The sequence below is a fragment of the Hyla sarda genome, chromosome 4 (genome assembly GCF_029499605.1).
Source record: "Hyla sarda isolate aHylSar1 chromosome 4, aHylSar1.hap1, whole genome shotgun sequence".
In the NCBI taxonomy this organism is placed as follows: Eukaryota; Metazoa; Chordata; class Amphibia; order Anura; family Hylidae; genus Hyla; species Hyla sarda.
In genome coordinates, this window is record NC_079192.1 from 213,020,398 (window position 1) to 213,037,613 (window position 17,216).

Below are 17,216 nucleotides of genomic sequence, written 5' to 3' on the forward strand. Positions count from 1 at the left end.
TCCCAGTTGCTTACATGTTCGTGCCCCTAGAGGTATGCATACGCCCTAGCGATCTCCAGCACAGCGTGATGCAGGAGATCAGCGGTGGGACCAGCTGTCAATGCAGCAGCTGCTGATCCAGGGATCAGTTCTGATCATGGCATCTATGGGATGGCAGTCAGGAGAAAAAAAAAAAACTCTCAGAAATGTGTCACTCAGTAAAAGCAAATCAAAGTTATTACAACTTAAAGAGACACATGCCAAATTTATAAAAAATTGGCCCATCATTAAGGTAAAAACAGGCAGAGTCCTTAAAAGGGGTACTCCGCCCCTAGACATCTTATCCTCTATAGAAAGGATAGGTGATAAGATGTCTGACACGCCCCCTCCCATAGACTTTCATTGAGGGGGTGTGGCCGTGACATCATGAGCCTCCTCTCCGCATTGCCAGTCATCCTGCACGGAGCGAAGCTCGCTCTGTGCATCGGATATCTGGGGTGCTGCAGCCGAGTGGCAGGACACCCCGTGATCAGACATCTTATCCCCTATTCAAAGGATAGTGGAGTACCCCTTTAAGGGATTAAAACACTATTGGCCCCCATCTGAATTAAAAACTTCATGTTACTACCAGGTGTGTGCTGATATACTGATCCCCAGTAGAACAAAACACTGTTTGCAGGAATCTATGGAGGAGATTTATCAAAACCTGTCCAGAGGAAAAGTTGCCGAGTTGCCCATAGCAACCAATCATATCGCTTTCATTTTTGAAAAGGCCTCTGAAAAATGAAAGAAGCGATCTGATTGGTTGCTATGGACAACTCAGCAACTTTTCCTCTGGACAGGTTTTGATAAATCTCCCCTGATGACCTGCAAAATGCATTTGTTCTAGGGCAGTGTCTTCAACCTGCGGACCTCCAGATGTTTCAAAACTACAACTCCCAGCATGCCCGGACAGCCGATGGCTGTCCGGGCATGCTGGGAGTTGTAGTTTTGCAACATCTGGAAGTCCGCAGTTTGAAGACCACTGTTCTAGGGAATAAGCCAGCCATCCAGCACCCGAGCCCACCCTTTCAAATCAAAATTCATTCCTGGTAGCAGTCTTAAGATAGTTTTGCTTATAGTCCTTTTTCCTTTTATTTCAGGGGCTTCCAGGAGAGAAAACGTTAGAGCACTCCTGAGGTCAGGAAGTAGCAGAAGGATTGGAGGATAGATCTATGCTAGAATTTAGTTAGATTGCAGTTATTGCTTTATCTCAAACAGAGATGATTTCTATTTAACAAAAAAAAAAAAATGAATAAATAAATTGATTAAAAAATAAATATATATGTGTATGTATATTTTGGAGAGATCATAGTTATCAGCTGACTAAAAAGGTTCTTCAACATATCTTAATACAGAACTCCTCTCCTTATTTATAGTTAAAGGGGAAAGTTTTTACTTTCCTGTTGTAGGGAACAAGTCAAGTGACAGAGGCTTTCACAAGAATAAATCTGAGGTAAGCCAGTGCATGATTGCGCTTACCCCCATGACAGTTGAGGCTACAGAGATCAGCGCTCTACAGCACCCCCCAGCTGTTTCTGGGAACCTGGCCTATTCCCTAGAACAGTGGTCTTCAACCTGCGGACCTCCAGATGTTGCAAAACTACAACTCCCAGCATGCCCGGACAGCCAGCGGCTGTCCGGGCATGCTGGAAGTTGTAGTTTTGCAACATCTGGAGGTCCGCAGGTTGAAGACCATTGCCCTAGAACAAAAGCATTTTGTAGGTCCTAGATTCCTGCAAACTGTTTAAACAGAGGTAGGCAGCAGTGAGCTCTGATTTTAATTAGTGATGGCGGCGACGTGAGAGCGACGTACCCGGGCAGCAGAGACCTTCCAGAGCGGCGGGGACACCACGGGGACGCGGCGACAGCGATGGACCAGCGGCAGCTGTGACCAGCGGTGACGGGTCCGGAGCGGCGGGGACGGGCGAGTACAGCTTCCTATTCTTTCTTACGGATCCCTCAACATACGATGGTTTCAACAAACGATGGTTCATTTGGAATGGATTACGATCGTATGTTGAGGGACCACTGTACACTGTTCTGTGTCACACAATGGCAGCAGAGCCTGCAGCAGGAAGGAGGACAGTAAAGCACGCACAGAAAAGTAGTCATAACAGGTCCAAAGTAGATTTTGATGTCGGTATTAAAGTTCAACAAGCAACTTATGATGTCACAACCGCGCCCCCTCAATGCATTGCATTGAGGGGCATGACACTAACATCATGAAGGGGGCATGGCAGACCCCGCAGTACGAAAACAGCCTTCGGAACATTTAGTTTCATGCTGGCCAGTCGAGTACCCCTTTAAAGAACGCTTGCAGGGAAGTCTGTTACATAAATGGCTAGTTTATGTAGAAGTTTAACTTTTTAACAAGTACGAAAGCTTCACCTTGCCCACAGAAAAACTAGTGCTCCTTCAGTGTTTCTATTCTTGTATCTATGTACATACACACGAACAAAGATAATCTGAAAAAACTAAATATTACAATAAATGTCAAAACTAAGGCATTGCTGTGAAGACATAACAAGGGCTTTGTTAGCTTCCTTTCAGAGATGGTCTGTCTTCGACATTGTTCACATACTTGTGGCACTTATTTTTAGAACAAGTAAATAGTGCATCATGCATCAGTCATAGGAATAATGATGTGAGAAAAAGCCGTGGGTGGACAGAATCACAAGAACTATTTACAGCCACGGTCCTCACTATACTTTGTTTTTCCCTATATCATTTTGGTGGACTCCTAGAGGAGCTGGCATGTCTCTAAGTGGTCTTCTAATACACCCACCATTACCGTACAGTTCTGTTTATTTGTTTTTAAAGCAAACGGTCTTGGCATATTTTTTAGGATACGCCATTTCAACAAATAATGGGGGAGATTTATCAAAGCTGTCTATGTCCCGCATCAATATAGACCAAACTACACAGAGGGTTAGGCTGGTCTATTGTGCGCCTAATTTATCAAAAGGCGCACGGCTCTTGATAAATTCTGTGCACAGACTTCGGGATCTATGCTTTAGACTGTATTTAAACCTGCTCCAGTATGGTCTGACATTTCAGATCCCGCGGATGTCCGCCATTAACCCCTCAGATGCAGTGATCAGTACAGATCACGGCATCTGTGGCAATACGCATGTTTGAATAGATAATCGGACCGCCCGTAGCGCTGCCGCTGCGATCCGATCATCTGTAATGGCGGACAGAGGACCCCTTACCTGCCTCCGTCCGTCTCCCAGCGTCTCCTACTCTGGTCTGAGATTGAGCAGAGCAGAAGATCACCAATACTACTGATCAGTGCTATGTCTTATGCATAGCACTGAACAGTATTAGTAATCAAATGATTGCTATAGATAGTCCCCTATGGGGACATAAAAAGGGTTTTAAAAAAAGTTGAAAAATGTAAAAATAAAGTAAAAAAGTGAAAAATCCCCTCCCCTTGAACACAGACAAAAGGAGTCAGATAAAATACAAACAGTTTTGCAAATACCTTGTCCAGACCAGACAACTGTACATACTGTACTTGCTAAAAATGTAAGATAAAATGTTGCTTGTAAAACAGGAGATTTATACTCACTAAGCTGCAGAGTCATTAAGTTGGTATTCTCTCGATCTATTAAAGCAGGCCTGTACGCCACCATCTTTCCATAAACGCTTGATCACTCCGGCCAGCTCAGCTGTCATAAAACCTTCCTCTGCAGCTCCAGCTAATACAAAAAGCTGACGTGCATCATCCTGTATGAATTGAAAGCAAGATATTTATGGCTCATCCAAGACTTAAAATATTCAGCAATGAACATGCTGTGGGCTTTCGCTTTTTTTGCTTAATCACAAAGGGGGAGATTCTCAAAAACTGCTGTAATTTATGTTTCAGCGATATTATTCACACTTTTTTCTCCTCACATTTTCAAAAGGTCTCTTTTGTTGCAGCCATATTGGATTTTTTTAGCACCAAAATTGCGCCAAAATCTGCAATATTTGTACCAAATTTTACATCCCAGAAAATTCTGGTGGAAACATCTCACAAAATACCAAAATCACCGGATGTTAACAGACGTTATTTTTTGACGGGAGAAGGAACGGAAGAAAGAGTGCATGCACTATTTCTCCCGTTACCATCTTCCGTCACACAATAACGTCAGTTATTAATAACGGACTATAACGGATTAAAACGGATAGTGTAAAAATCCCATAGACTATAATGGGATTTTCTAACGGCCGTTTAACCTGTGTCTCACATGTAACATACTATGTAACAATCACTAAAAAACTAAATCCAAATCCAGTACTCAGCCACATGGAAAATGTAGGCAAAATGGACATCAACAACCAGCAATCCGACTGACCAAAATCACCATATACCAAGCAATACTGATGCTTATTTAGAACTTCTAATATTTGAGCTGAAACTGTGCCCGGATTTTAGGAGCTGTATAGTGGGGTTATATTAAAGATTCTCTACAGCCCATTAATACCTATTGATGGTTGAGTTTTAATTCTCCGCTGTTTCTGATCTAAAACTAACATCTTCTATAATTCGAACCCATCACTCACGTACAGCTGAATAGAATATGATGAAGCTATATACAGAATGGATCTGAAAGAGTGAAACCAAGTGAGACGTATTTGCTACAGGATATATTCTCTAAACTTGCCCATAAGAAAACATGTAAAGACACAAAACATGTGGACCTCCAGAGGTTTCAAAACTACAACTCCCAGATGAAGGGATTGACAGGCGGTGATGAAGGGGATGTATTTCCCACCCTAGGCTTATAGTCGAGTAAATAACTTTTCCTGGGCTTTTGGGGTGAAATTAGGTGCCTCGGTTTATACTCAAGTATATACGGTAGTCTCAATAAAACATATATAGATGTAAATGCAGATAACATAAGCAAAACTTACTGCTCTTGTCGGGTCTCCAAAGTCTATCTTCAATCTGCCCATGGCTCTAATAATGGCAATGATGGACTGTATAGTGTTACTGTATACCACAGCTTTGTATTGTTTGCATTCCTCTTCTGAGTAACCCGCTTCATGAATAATCCTGGAAGGGGAAAAAAATATATATATTACCCAAAAAGTTTAAGAACAGCTGTTAGAAATATACAAAAAACATGAGCTGGTTTCAGAGTGGATTTAGACTTACTTCATCTGTTTGACAATTGTGCTTTTTCCTGATTCTCCAGCACCTAAAAATTAAAATACAAACTTATTAAAGACTGTTCGCAATTCCAGAAATGATTTTATTTTTTATTTCATGTATTTTTATTCCTTATATTAAGAACTAATCCTACAATTTTTATTCTGCACACTGAACCTCACAATAAACTGTTCCTTCCAGCTCTGCAGAGGTCCCTGCTAGACAGACCGTCTCCTCCTCATCACATACAGGATTACATGAAAGGCAACACCAGTATATAGGATCAGGCCATTCCCAATAGCTGATGGTTACCGCTCACCTCCTCCCTTAACATACACAGGTTGTATGAACAGAAGGCAATAAGGCAGCTTTGACGACAGGGTCCTATGGTCCATTTGGCTGTAGTAAAGCAAAATTCTAGATACTATTAGCAGCTTTGCCAAAATGGCCACCCCCAGAATCATGTACAGAAAATAGAAAAAATAAATAAAACTTGATCTAAAACATGTATATCTGGTTTTCTTCAGTTACCAAAAAAATGAATAAAAAAACCCACCACATTTCCTTTAAGCAGCCAAGTACATAAAAGGGAAGGGATCTGTCAGCTGTATTTGCTGCTAAGAGCTGCATACACTGTTGGATAGCTATTAGAGAGAATGAAGGTAAACTACTGATAGTATTCAGAATATTGGGCAGACTAGATGGTTCTTATCTGCCGACACCTTATATAGAGGAGATTTATCAAAACATGTGCAGAGGAAATGTTGACCAGTGGTCAATAGCAGCCAGACTGCTTGTTTCCTTTTTTAAAAAGGCCTCTGAAAAATAAAAAGCAATTTGATTCTTACGGACTCTAGCTTTAAAAGGGGTACTCTGCCCTTAGACATCTTATCCCCTATCCAAAGAATAGGGGACAAGATGTCTGATCTTATCCCCAATTATTACCCCCGCGATCTCTGCTGTGGCACCCCAGACATCCAGTGCTCGGAGCGAACGTCACTCCGTGCCGGATGACTGGCGATACGGGGAGGAGACTCGTGCCTTTTTTTTCCCTGCAAGATATGAATTTTTCCCATACCGTAACCCCCCCTCCCTCGAATGAATGAACGATTAGCCGCAGCATGCTGTCACCACATAGGGGAACCAATCATATGTGACCCACGGGCACTGTTCTGCTTCTCCCCCCACCCCAAATGAATTACCAGCCCAGCGCTGTTCTGCTCCTCCTGGCCGGCTTCTTACATGACCTATCACCGGCCGAGGCGGGACATCGCTGCGGCCGGTGATACGCTGACGGCTCTGTGATGTTCCCATCCCCAGGAAGCAGCATGAGGATCTCCTTGCTGGACAGTGAGGCTGCTACCGGAGCAACGGGGGAACATAGGAAGGTGAGTGAAAGTTTATTTTCTTTATTTTTGCAGACCGAGTACAGTACAGCACAGCGGCTGATAATTATTTGGGGGAGGGCAGGGAAGCAGCGCCCACGGGTCACATGATGAGGGGGGGGGGGGGGGAGAAATACAGTTAAATACCGTAGTACCGCCATAATTTACAAAAAATACTGTGATACACATTTTTGGTCATACCGCCCAGCCCTATCACGCCCCGCTCGTGACGTCATGGCCATGCCCCTCAATGCAAGTTTATGGGAGGGGGCGTGGCCGTGAAGTCACAAGCCTCCGGTGCTGCACCAGATACTCTAAACAACAGGAATAATTTTGGTGAGGAAATTGTTGCCTTGTGTCATTTTATCCATCAAGCGTAATTTGAGCGCAATTCAAGCGGAATTTCCATGTGGAAATGAAGAGGAATGAAGGAGGAGGCTATTTAATTCTACTAAACCTGAATTCCACTTGAAAACAAATGTTTACCATTGACTTCTATTGGATTCTGCTCACGGATTCCGCTTGAAGAATCAACACGTTCTTTCTTCTAGCGGAAAGGAATTCAGTGTCGGAATTCCGCTAGCAAAATTTCCACAGTGTGAACAGGACAGCAGAAAGAACATTAAAGTCAATGGGCAGAGGTGATGTGTATTAATTTGGAGCGGAGAATTCAAGAGGAATTACTTGAGTAAATTCCTCTCCAATTCCTCAGTGTGAACGCACCCCAAGATGTCTAGGGGCCGAGTACCCACTTAAAGCAACTGTTTCAGTCCTGCCAGCTCAGAATAATGTAAGCGACTTCCTCAACAACTCAAATCCACATTGACTTCAAAAGTCTTCATAGGCGTCAAAGTAGTGACCGTACACGGGATCCTTTCATTTCACGTCCTGTTTGTGTGATAACGCACACCAGCAGTTCTGTATTCACATTGTTTGAACGGACTGTACATTCATACAGAGCAATGACAACTTAATGTGATCGACAAACCACCATTAGAAAGAACTCACTACAGTTAATGGTAACCCAAACATAAGGAACAACTGACATTAGGTTCCTGGGTTCATTTTACCAAAGCATCACTATATATGAACAATTCGTTGCAACACTGATTTTATCCAGAGACTAGTTTTTATGAATGAAGCCAACATCACATAGTAGCCTATACTAATAATACTTCAACTAGCATCTAACTACCAACAAAGCATGAAAACAGTTTATGAATTCATTCTGATAAGATGTCAATTTCTATTATGTCTTGGAGACTGAAAATAACATTGGTGGGTGTCTGCGCCCAGTGACTCCTATCGGAGAGCTGCTCCCACTTTGCCTAGAACACGTCACTGTATAGATATAACCAGAACATGGTTTATCCAAGATGGTCACAAAAACATTTACCACTGCTGCACTTGCAAAAGGTATAAAGTGTTTAAAATAAATAAACTACCAACTTCCCACATACACACACCTTGTACAGGTAAAGCTGAACTATATACAAGGATATTCTTAAAATATATCTGAAAAGTGTTTATAAGGCTTTATGAGCAATGCTGTTGGGATTGTTATTAGGGAAAAACATTACACAAGGTTCGCCCGCATTACACAACAGGTGGAGTAACATACAGACAAATATATACATGTCAATCTATTTAGAACAATAATTGCACATGCACATTCAGGAAACCCCACTATTATACAATACAGAGGAGGCTATTTTAAAGTGTGCTCCATATTGTTAGCTGAACTAGTAACACTATAGGAAAAGAAGTCAGCAGTGACATGTATACCTATCCCTGTCCAATAGTGACCTGTATACTGCTGTACAAAAAAGAAAGTTGCAACAGCACTCTAGGTATAAAAAAATGGAGGCTCTCAGCACACTTTTTGATCAAAATGTGTCCCCCCCGATATGAGGCCACCTCCGCGTTGTGGATGGGGGGGGGGGGCACATTTTGATCAAAAAGTGCGCTGAGAGCCTCCATTTTTTGACCTAGAGTGCTGTTGCAACTTTCTTTTTTGTACATTTTGTATTTGCCACAGCAGCGGGCACCTGTGTATTAGGTTGTTGTGCTGGCTATTTTTCCTTCTGTATACTGCTGTGCCTACACATGTACACAAGCTATATGTAACATAATAAGTATGTTAACAAGAACCTACTACGATTGAAGGTTTGGTCCTTAGAACTACATACACTGAAAAATAAGAGAATGCATAAGATACAATAGTATAGCGCCACACTATCCATGTTTGGTACTACAGCTGTAAAGTTCACGTGCAATACCACACATAGACCACCCGTAAGAGACCAGACAGAAACCAAAAGATAGCCCATACACATGACTCCAATGGGACTAGTCAACATCCAATAAGTATGGGCACAATGAATCCCTTCCTCACCAAAAAAAGCAAGAAGCAAAATCTAAGAAAAGTAAGGGTGCGTGTGCGTGTGCGTGTGTGCGTGAAGTCAGGAGAAAAGAAAAATATTTCACTGAAGGAATAATAGATATTTTGAACCAATTTCCACATGTCTGGAATACTGATATGCTGCTGTAAACCTTTATTCTTAAAATATGCACCTATCTCGGTCCCCCATAGTTCTCAATGCAGCATCTTCCGGTCTCCGCTGCTTGCCTCTTTCAGCAGGACCTGCCCACTTAGCCAATCAGTGTCTGAGCAGAGAGAAAAAGGCAAACAAACAGCAGGCCAGAAGGAGCTGCAGGGGCCTGGGAAAGGTACTGTATTTTTCACCCTATTGGACGCACCGGCATATAAGACGCACCCAATTTTAAAGGTGCAAAATCTAGAAAAATCAACAGTGATCTTCAACCTGCGGACCTCAGATGTTGCAAAACTACAACTCCCAGAATGCCCGAACAGCCGTTGGCTGTCCAGGCATGCTGGGAGTTGTAGTTTTGCAACATCTGGAGGTCTGCAGGTTGAAGACCACTGGTATAGGAGGTAATATTCACGTGTCCCCGCCGCTCCGGACAGTCACCGCTGCCCTGGATGTTGCTCCATCGCTGTCGCCGCATCCCCGTGGTGTCCCCGACGCTCCGGACGTCTTCTTCCCCGGGATCCACGCTCTACATCGCCGTCATCACGTCGCTGCGCACGCCGCTCCTATTTGATGACTGGACAGCGTGCGCGACGACGTCGAAGGAGAGCGCTGGCCATGCAGGGGGTCCCGGCATGGAGCAGACACTGAGGAGGCAGGTAAGGTCCCTCCTGGTGTCCTGTAAGCTGTTCGGGACGCCGCTATTTCACCATGGCGGTTTCGAACAGCCCGACTGAGCAGCCGGGTTAGTGTCACTTTCGCTTCAGATGCGGCGGTCAGCTTTGATCGCCGCATCTGAAGGATTAATACAGGGCATCACCGCGATCAGTGATGTCCTGCATTAGCCGCGGGTTCCGGCCGTTGATGGCTGCAGGGACTGCCGCGATAGGTGTGTATTCGCCGTATAAGACGCACCAACTTTTCCGCCCCAGTTCTGGGGAAGAAAAAGTGCGTCTTATACGGCAAAAAATACAGTAAGTATCATGCATCACAATTTTTTTCCCACATTTTTACTGCAGAAACATTTTTCATTTAAACCTGAATACGTTCACATCTACCGAATCTGCAGCAGTATTTGCTGCTGCGAGTTTTAGGTTTATAACATACTGTGGATGTAAGTGCCAGTAGGAATTCCATTCTCGCATCGTATTTCTTGAAATTAGCATTCTTATGTGTTTCCAAGCATAGTCGCTGTTTTGTGACTTGAAGTTAAACAGTTGAGAAGGTCTGATGTGGGTTTACTGTGCATTTTCCTGCATGAAATACGCTGTGGATGCTGTGTGTGAATGCTCTCTCAGACAAGTTCACATAGTTGTTTGCATCCACCCCATTTAGGATTCGGTCAACTCTTTTTTTCTTGCGCAGAACTGACCCTGAACAGGTCTGAGCACAACAGACACTGCCAGATCCCATTGACTTGAATGGGGTCCGTCGGTGATCCGATAGTTTACCGGAGGAACAAAATAAAAATTTAGCATGCAGGACCTGCTGTAGATTGAACACAGCATAAAATCTGCAGCAGATCCTGTATATTTGAATGTACCTTAAGAAGCTAATATCTCTAGAATAATAAAGACAGACATTTTACTAAAAGTAGCATAGACTTCTGGCTCAGAAAACAGAAGAAACCTGCTACAATGAAAGTAACATTTATTCAATGTCAAGAGGAACACCATGCTGACATTGAAGGCATACTGTGGAAATTTCAGAGAGTACCCAGTGACCTCAGTCAAGACAGATTAAATGCAAGTGAAAACAAAAAACACACGCTCATGTCATTTAATATGTATAGCCTTTAGTAGAAGTCTTCTCGTCAATAGAATCCATTCCATACAGCCATCCAAATGCATTCATGATGGACCCCAACAGTGCCCCAACCCCCAATAAACTAAACACGTTCGTAGACTCAAAGCTTCTCCTCTTCATTTCCCTGCAGGAAGAGCAATGTATGAACGGAATTCTAGTTTATTAAATACATACAATACTGTTTATAATAACAATGTTTAACACTCTAACTTAAACCATATGTGCATCCTCTGAACAGCAATACACAGTTATCACATAATCTACTTTAAGAAGTTAACCAACTCTGCAAATATAAAAGTATCCTATGCTAATCCTTCAGAGATACACAGAGAGCTCCTGTCGACCACGGTTTTAGGTCCGGTGGAAAACCGAATACGGGGCAAAAATGAGCCAGCCGGAGTCAGCGTTTCACTCCGGTCGGCTCATTGAAATGAATTACATACGGGCAGCATACGGCAGGGATACGGGAACGCCCGGTTTTAGCTCCACCAGCCCCACCCCTCCCCCCTATGCGGTCCGGTATGGCTGAAAACATGATGTGAACCCAGCCTCAGTGTGAACCTGCTTTCATCTGTTAATAGCACAGGGCATAAGTAGTGAATTTGCCAATCTTGGTGTTCTCTGGCAAATGCAAAACATCCTGCACAGTGTTGGGCTGTAAGCACAACCCCCACCTGTGGATGTCGGGCCCTCATACCACCCTCATGGAGTCTGTTTCTGAGCATTTGAGTGGACACATGCACATTTGTGGCCTGCTGGAGGTCATTTTGCAGGGCTCTTGTAGTGCTCCTCCTTGCAGAGGTAGCGGTCCTGCTGCTTGGTTGTTGCCCTCCTATGGCCTCCTCTACTTCTCCCGATGTACTGGCCTGTCTCCTGGTAGTGCCTCCATGCTCAGCAAACCTTCTTGCCACAGCTCGCATTGATGTGCCATCCTGGATGAGCTGCACTATCTGAGCCACTTGTGTGGGTTGTAGACTCAGTCTCATGCTACCACTAGAGTGAAAGCACTGCCAGCATTAAAAAGTGACCAAATCATCAGCCGGGAAGCATAGGAACTGAAAAGTGGTCTGTGGTCACCACCTGCAGAACCACTCCTTTATTGAGGGTGTCTTGCTAATTGCCTATAATTTCCACCTGTTGTCTGTTCCATTTGCACAACAGAATGTGAAATTGATCTATCAGTGTTGTTTCCTGAGTGGACAGTGTGATTTCACAGAAGTGTGATTGACTTGGAGTTACATTGTGTTACATTTTCACCAAAAACATGTCCATTTTTTAGGCAGACATACTTTCCGCCAATGCAATTACACTGTTTGCACAGAACAGCAGAATCCCATTGAAAACAAGCAGGCAAGCAGAATTCCACTAGCTGAATATCCACAGTGGGGACGAGGCCTTCGGATCGCGGGGGGTCCGTGCGATGTGACCCGCCCGCCAACACCCCCCCCTCCATGTATCTCCATGGGATACATAGGGGGGGGGCCTGTCGATGCCCTGTTCAGGGGAACCCCAGACGATCTATAAACTTTGGATAGGGGAGAAGTTATTTTTCACCAGAGAACTCCTTTAGATAAAGACAAAACAATTGTTTCAGAAGGCTGAGTGGTACTATCACTTCTTTACTTTAGTTATTTATATCTGCAAAATGTTATAAACACTGAAATATTGATCAAAGGTGAAAATGCACTGTAATGAAAAGGAGACTATGAACAGGTTTTTCTAGCCTCCCCAGCTAAACCGTATTATGTTTTAATGGCTGCTGTGCTTCATCATATAAACATATCAAACTCTGAGGAATTCCAACAGCCCAATAAAAGTCATTGGACTAGAGAAAAAAGTAACAAATTGGCTGCAGCAACACTGCAAACAGCAGTCAGGACTCCGCTATTTACCAGCCTCCACCACCAGTCACACGTGCATTGACCGACCTTGGGTAACCTCCATTCAATGAAGATCACAAGATTAGTTTCACACAATTGCAAGTTGTGGTAAATCCCACATCTCTGTGTGTAACTATGTACAAAGAGCACAGCTTAGTACAGTGAAGACACCACCCTGCATTGAGAAACACTTCAAGAGGATTTCTGGTGGGGTCTCTTCTTTCCATTTTACTACCCATGTTACAAAGCAATCCTGAACGTCTAATAAGCTGACACTTCTAGTTCTGTAGAGAAAACTTTAGCATTCTCCTTCCTATTGTTATAGACAGGATTAAGACCATAGATAAGACAGGATTCAGGTCATTCACAAAAGGTGATGGTCACAGCTCTTCCCCTTTTCTGGACAGATGAGAGCATGCCTAGAAAACGTTCCCGTAGAAAACATAGGTGACACATGTTTTTTAAAGCGTAGCTGTTTCAAAGATGTGCATAAACCTGTCTGCTTTGTAAGATTAATCCTTCAGAGTGGTGACAAGGTGATTTAAGTGCTCTCACTGCTGTTACTGGGCCCCTGAGAGCCCCCTCCATCTTGGGCAGATTTTGCTTATAAACTCCATTTGAGGAGGTCGGACCAGAGCGGGGCTATTTATCAGTAGTACACTCACAGGTTCTTTTTTCCAGTGCTGTGGAGTCGGAGAGTCTGAGTCTAACAAAATTTTGGGTACCTGGAGTCTGAGTCGGCAAACAATGCACCAACTCCGACTCCTACTAAATTTAGATTGGAATTTAAAAAAAAAAAAAAAAAAAAAGCAAGTTTAAATGTCCCAATTTACAAAAAGTTATAATTAATGACTTCTCTACTGTAAGACTAAACACCAATGCATGCAGTGCCTCACGTAACCGCAAAACGAACACATTAAATGACCGTGAAGAAGCATGCTTTTCATGTGCTTCACTATATGGCACACAACGCACAATTTGGAGCGGCAATACTTATACTTCCATAGTGTTGTGTTCTGCTGTTACAGGGAACCCAAGGGTAACCTAGCCTCTCACTGATAAGGGATTAAGTAAATATGTTTTTTTGCAGGACTAGAGACACTTGTCTAAGTGAAGGGAATAGAGGGTCAATAGTTCAAGACTGAAGCTGTAAACCATTGGAAAAACTGCTGCCATTCAGCTAAGGCTATAAAAACTTGTAAACTCTGATTGTTAGCTTAAACTTTAAACATGACTATGGGATTCTACTAGGGAAATCATGTTTTATGATAAATGCCCCTTCCTGGATCCTCCCACTGCCCTATCTTCAGCAGCAGATCAGCACACAAAAAGGAGAAGGCAGCAGCTTCTGCCCAACTACCTCCTTCAAGGAATGTATAAAATACAATTGCATATTAATACAGAGGAGTCGGAAGTACAAAAAACTGCGGAGTCGGAACATTTATCTACCGACTCCACAGCCCTGCTTTTTTCCCTTACTTACTGGCCATATCTATAGTACTCCTTACTAGGGATGCACCGAAATTTCGGCTCCCAAAGTTACCGTCCGAAAATGGGAATTTCCCGCCGATAATTTTGGTGGACGTGCCTAAAGTAGGGCCCAGCTTCTAAAGAAGCCTTTGGCTTCTTTTGGCATAGCTGATTGGCTGATTCTGATGACACCTGGGCAGGACATGCAGTTTGAGCTGGGCTCGCAGGAGAGCTGGGGTCCTGGAGGTATTACATAGGAGGAGGAAAGAAGCTTAATGGCCTGTGGGTCCACGAGTTGACTGGGAGTCTACGAGCGGGCTCCAGACGTGTCAGCACCTGAGTAGGAGACCCCGAGATGTGGACAGTTAGTTACGGTAACGATGGGGGAAGAGAAGGCCTGGGGTGGAGATAGAGGTGGGAGATTCAACAGGGCCTAGGTACAAGCGGCTGTGAGCTCCAGGAGGAGGCAGCAGCGTGGTCTGTGTTCTGGCCAGGAGGGATCACAGGATGCGGGGAGGCCTAAGCTGACCGCTACAAGGTAACAGCGGGCCAATCCGGCATGCTCCATCCCGGGGATCACACCATCACCCATGGGTGTGTTCATTGTGGGAGATCCGAGGATTCAGGAGATTGTGGGAGATCCGAGGTTTGGTATATTGTACATTACAAAAAAAAAAAAATTAAAATGTAAAAATGACAAAATTAAAGCAAAATGTGCAGTGGCAGATTTAGTAACACATTAACAGCTTTTCTGCAGCAGAACCCACAACAACATTTTATTACAGATTTATTGGAGTTTCTGACTTTTCAATTGGAGAGAAATCTGCAAAGTCAACTGACCGCTCCAGATTTAAAATCTGCTCCAGATGTCAATTTATGTGCAGGTTTTTGATGCGGTGTATACAAGATTCCCTAAAAAAGCTCCATCACATGGCTGGTATTTTCTGATCACAAATCTGATGCAGATAGTTCCTTACAGGTAAGTGTTTGTGTACTGGCCTCCTGACACACAGAGTAGCAGTATTGGCAAACTAATGTGAAAAGGGAAATTCTGACTGCCCCAAATGGTAGTTGGCAGTGAAAAAGGTTGAGCATGTAGGATATCTAGAAGACTCTAGCGGCAGAATACTTTCCTCTGTACTGCAGAATTTGGGCAGGGGCACAAGAGGCGCATCTGCAGTGTATTTCGGCAGTCAGAGGGACTAAGCAAGCTCCATACTGCCGCCGGGTAGCTCTGTGTGTCTGCTCGTACGAAAGGACTTACATTCACGGCCACAGCTGGGAGCACGCTCTGCAGTCACTCTGTGACTGCCTATAGCACATCTGCAGCGTGTAATACGCTGCAGATGTGCCCCATGTGACCCTGCCCTAAAAGTGTAGTATGTCACCAGTCCACGCTTCATATCTGGCATTATATGGATTTCTTTTTTACTCATTGTTTCTTTCCTTATCAATACAGACTGATCAAGGATTCCCAATAAAATTGTGTTTTCTTGCATTTTGTTTTTGTCAAGTCATAATATGTATAGTATTATCCAGGACATAGGTTTCCTAAGATGGCACATTATTTTTAACTCATGAATGGTGTCGCAAATCTGGGCCAGCTAGGTACTGCAGGATTTGTCTCCCAGGTGCTGGAGACCCAAGTATCTCAATAGGTGACATTGTTAACTTTAGGATATTTCAGATTCATTTCTTCTTTCACAAGAGCCATCAATATAAAGTCTAATTAAACTGCTGTAACCGTAGGGCATGATACTGGCGTATAAAAAATAGGTGTGTTTGGCTATGCATGATTTAACTCAATAACAACCGCTACAAGAAATACAATTCACATGTCTAGCGAGTGTCAGCTTACCAGAAGGTGAAAACTAGGGCATTACCATTTCTTTTCCAAAAAAAGCCACAATTCCCTGGACAGCCAAGCAAACTGATGCCAAACTGATGCATAAGAGCCACATAAGTCAAGGTTCTGTCCACAAGTGTAGGAGGACATCATCCGCAAAAATGCTAGAAAACAACTACTATACCATGTGGAAGATTCATACCTCTCTACAGCGGATCCCCCTGCTTTACATGTTGTCCTATAGAAGCAGATTACAGCTACCTGGCAGTAATACTGGTAGGCAAAATGACACAATGTTGTACTATATGCAGGGGTGTGGAAATGTTATAAAAAACTACTTGTCCACGGGACTAAAATGGAGCAAAATCTACTTGTCCCTAGTGACGGTCCACTTGTCCGGGCCAATTTTCGCTTTTACACACATTTTTTCCTCCTCGCCCTATAATAGCCATAGCTACCTACTATAATACCTTTTAATTCATCCATAACATTCTCTGGACCAAAAAAAAAAAAAAAAAGTTATATAATTAGGTGAAGTGAAATTGAAATAGTAAAAGATAATTTGGCAGATTTGGTGGTTTTCTTTTCTGCGCCATTTACCTTGTGGTTGAGCTAATATGTTAGTTTCATACTTTAGGCCGCCTGATTACAGAGATACCAGATTTGTATAGTTTCCGTCATGTTTTACTAATGAAAAAAAAATATTTCAGAACTTTTTTAAATTTTTTTTAATTGCCATTTTTTTGACCCCTGTAACTTTTTTTTCGCATACCAGGCTGTATGAGGGCTCATTTTTTGCGCCATAATTTGTTTTTTGTATCGGTACCATTTTGGTATTGATCCGACTTTTTAATTTCTTTTTAACTTTTTTTCTTGGGATATTATAAAAATTGCAATTCTGTGGTTTGGTATTTTTTTTTTCACATTTACCATACGGGATACATAATGGTATATTTTAATAGGTCGTACAATTACGCACGAAGCGATATCAAATATATTTTTATTATGTTTGCATACTTTTATATAGGAAAAGTGGGTGATTTGAACTTCACATGAAAGGGGTTAATGTGAGTCTTTTAAACTTTTATTAAAACTTTTATTTTTTTTATTTATTTATTT

The 17,216-nt window shown here is 42.9% G+C and overlaps 1 protein-coding gene across 2 annotated transcripts in view; it reads right to left on the reverse strand.

The window, feature by feature from the left end:
• The window catches only part of GNAI1 (G protein subunit alpha i1), a 68,203-nt gene that overhangs the window by 30,560 nt on the left and 20,427 nt on the right, over nucleotides 1-17,216 (reverse strand). For both annotated transcript variants that reach the window (XM_056573424.1, XM_056573425.1), the window contains exons 2-4: nucleotides 5,165-5,207; nucleotides 4,921-5,062; nucleotides 3,593-3,750 (exon numbers count right to left, since the gene is read on the reverse strand). In XM_056573424.1, coding sequence (XP_056429399.1) covers nucleotides 3,593-3,750; nucleotides 4,921-5,062; nucleotides 5,165-5,207 — 343 coding nt within the window. The remainder of the gene's footprint in view (nucleotides 1-3,592; nucleotides 3,751-4,920; nucleotides 5,063-5,164; nucleotides 5,208-17,216) is intronic.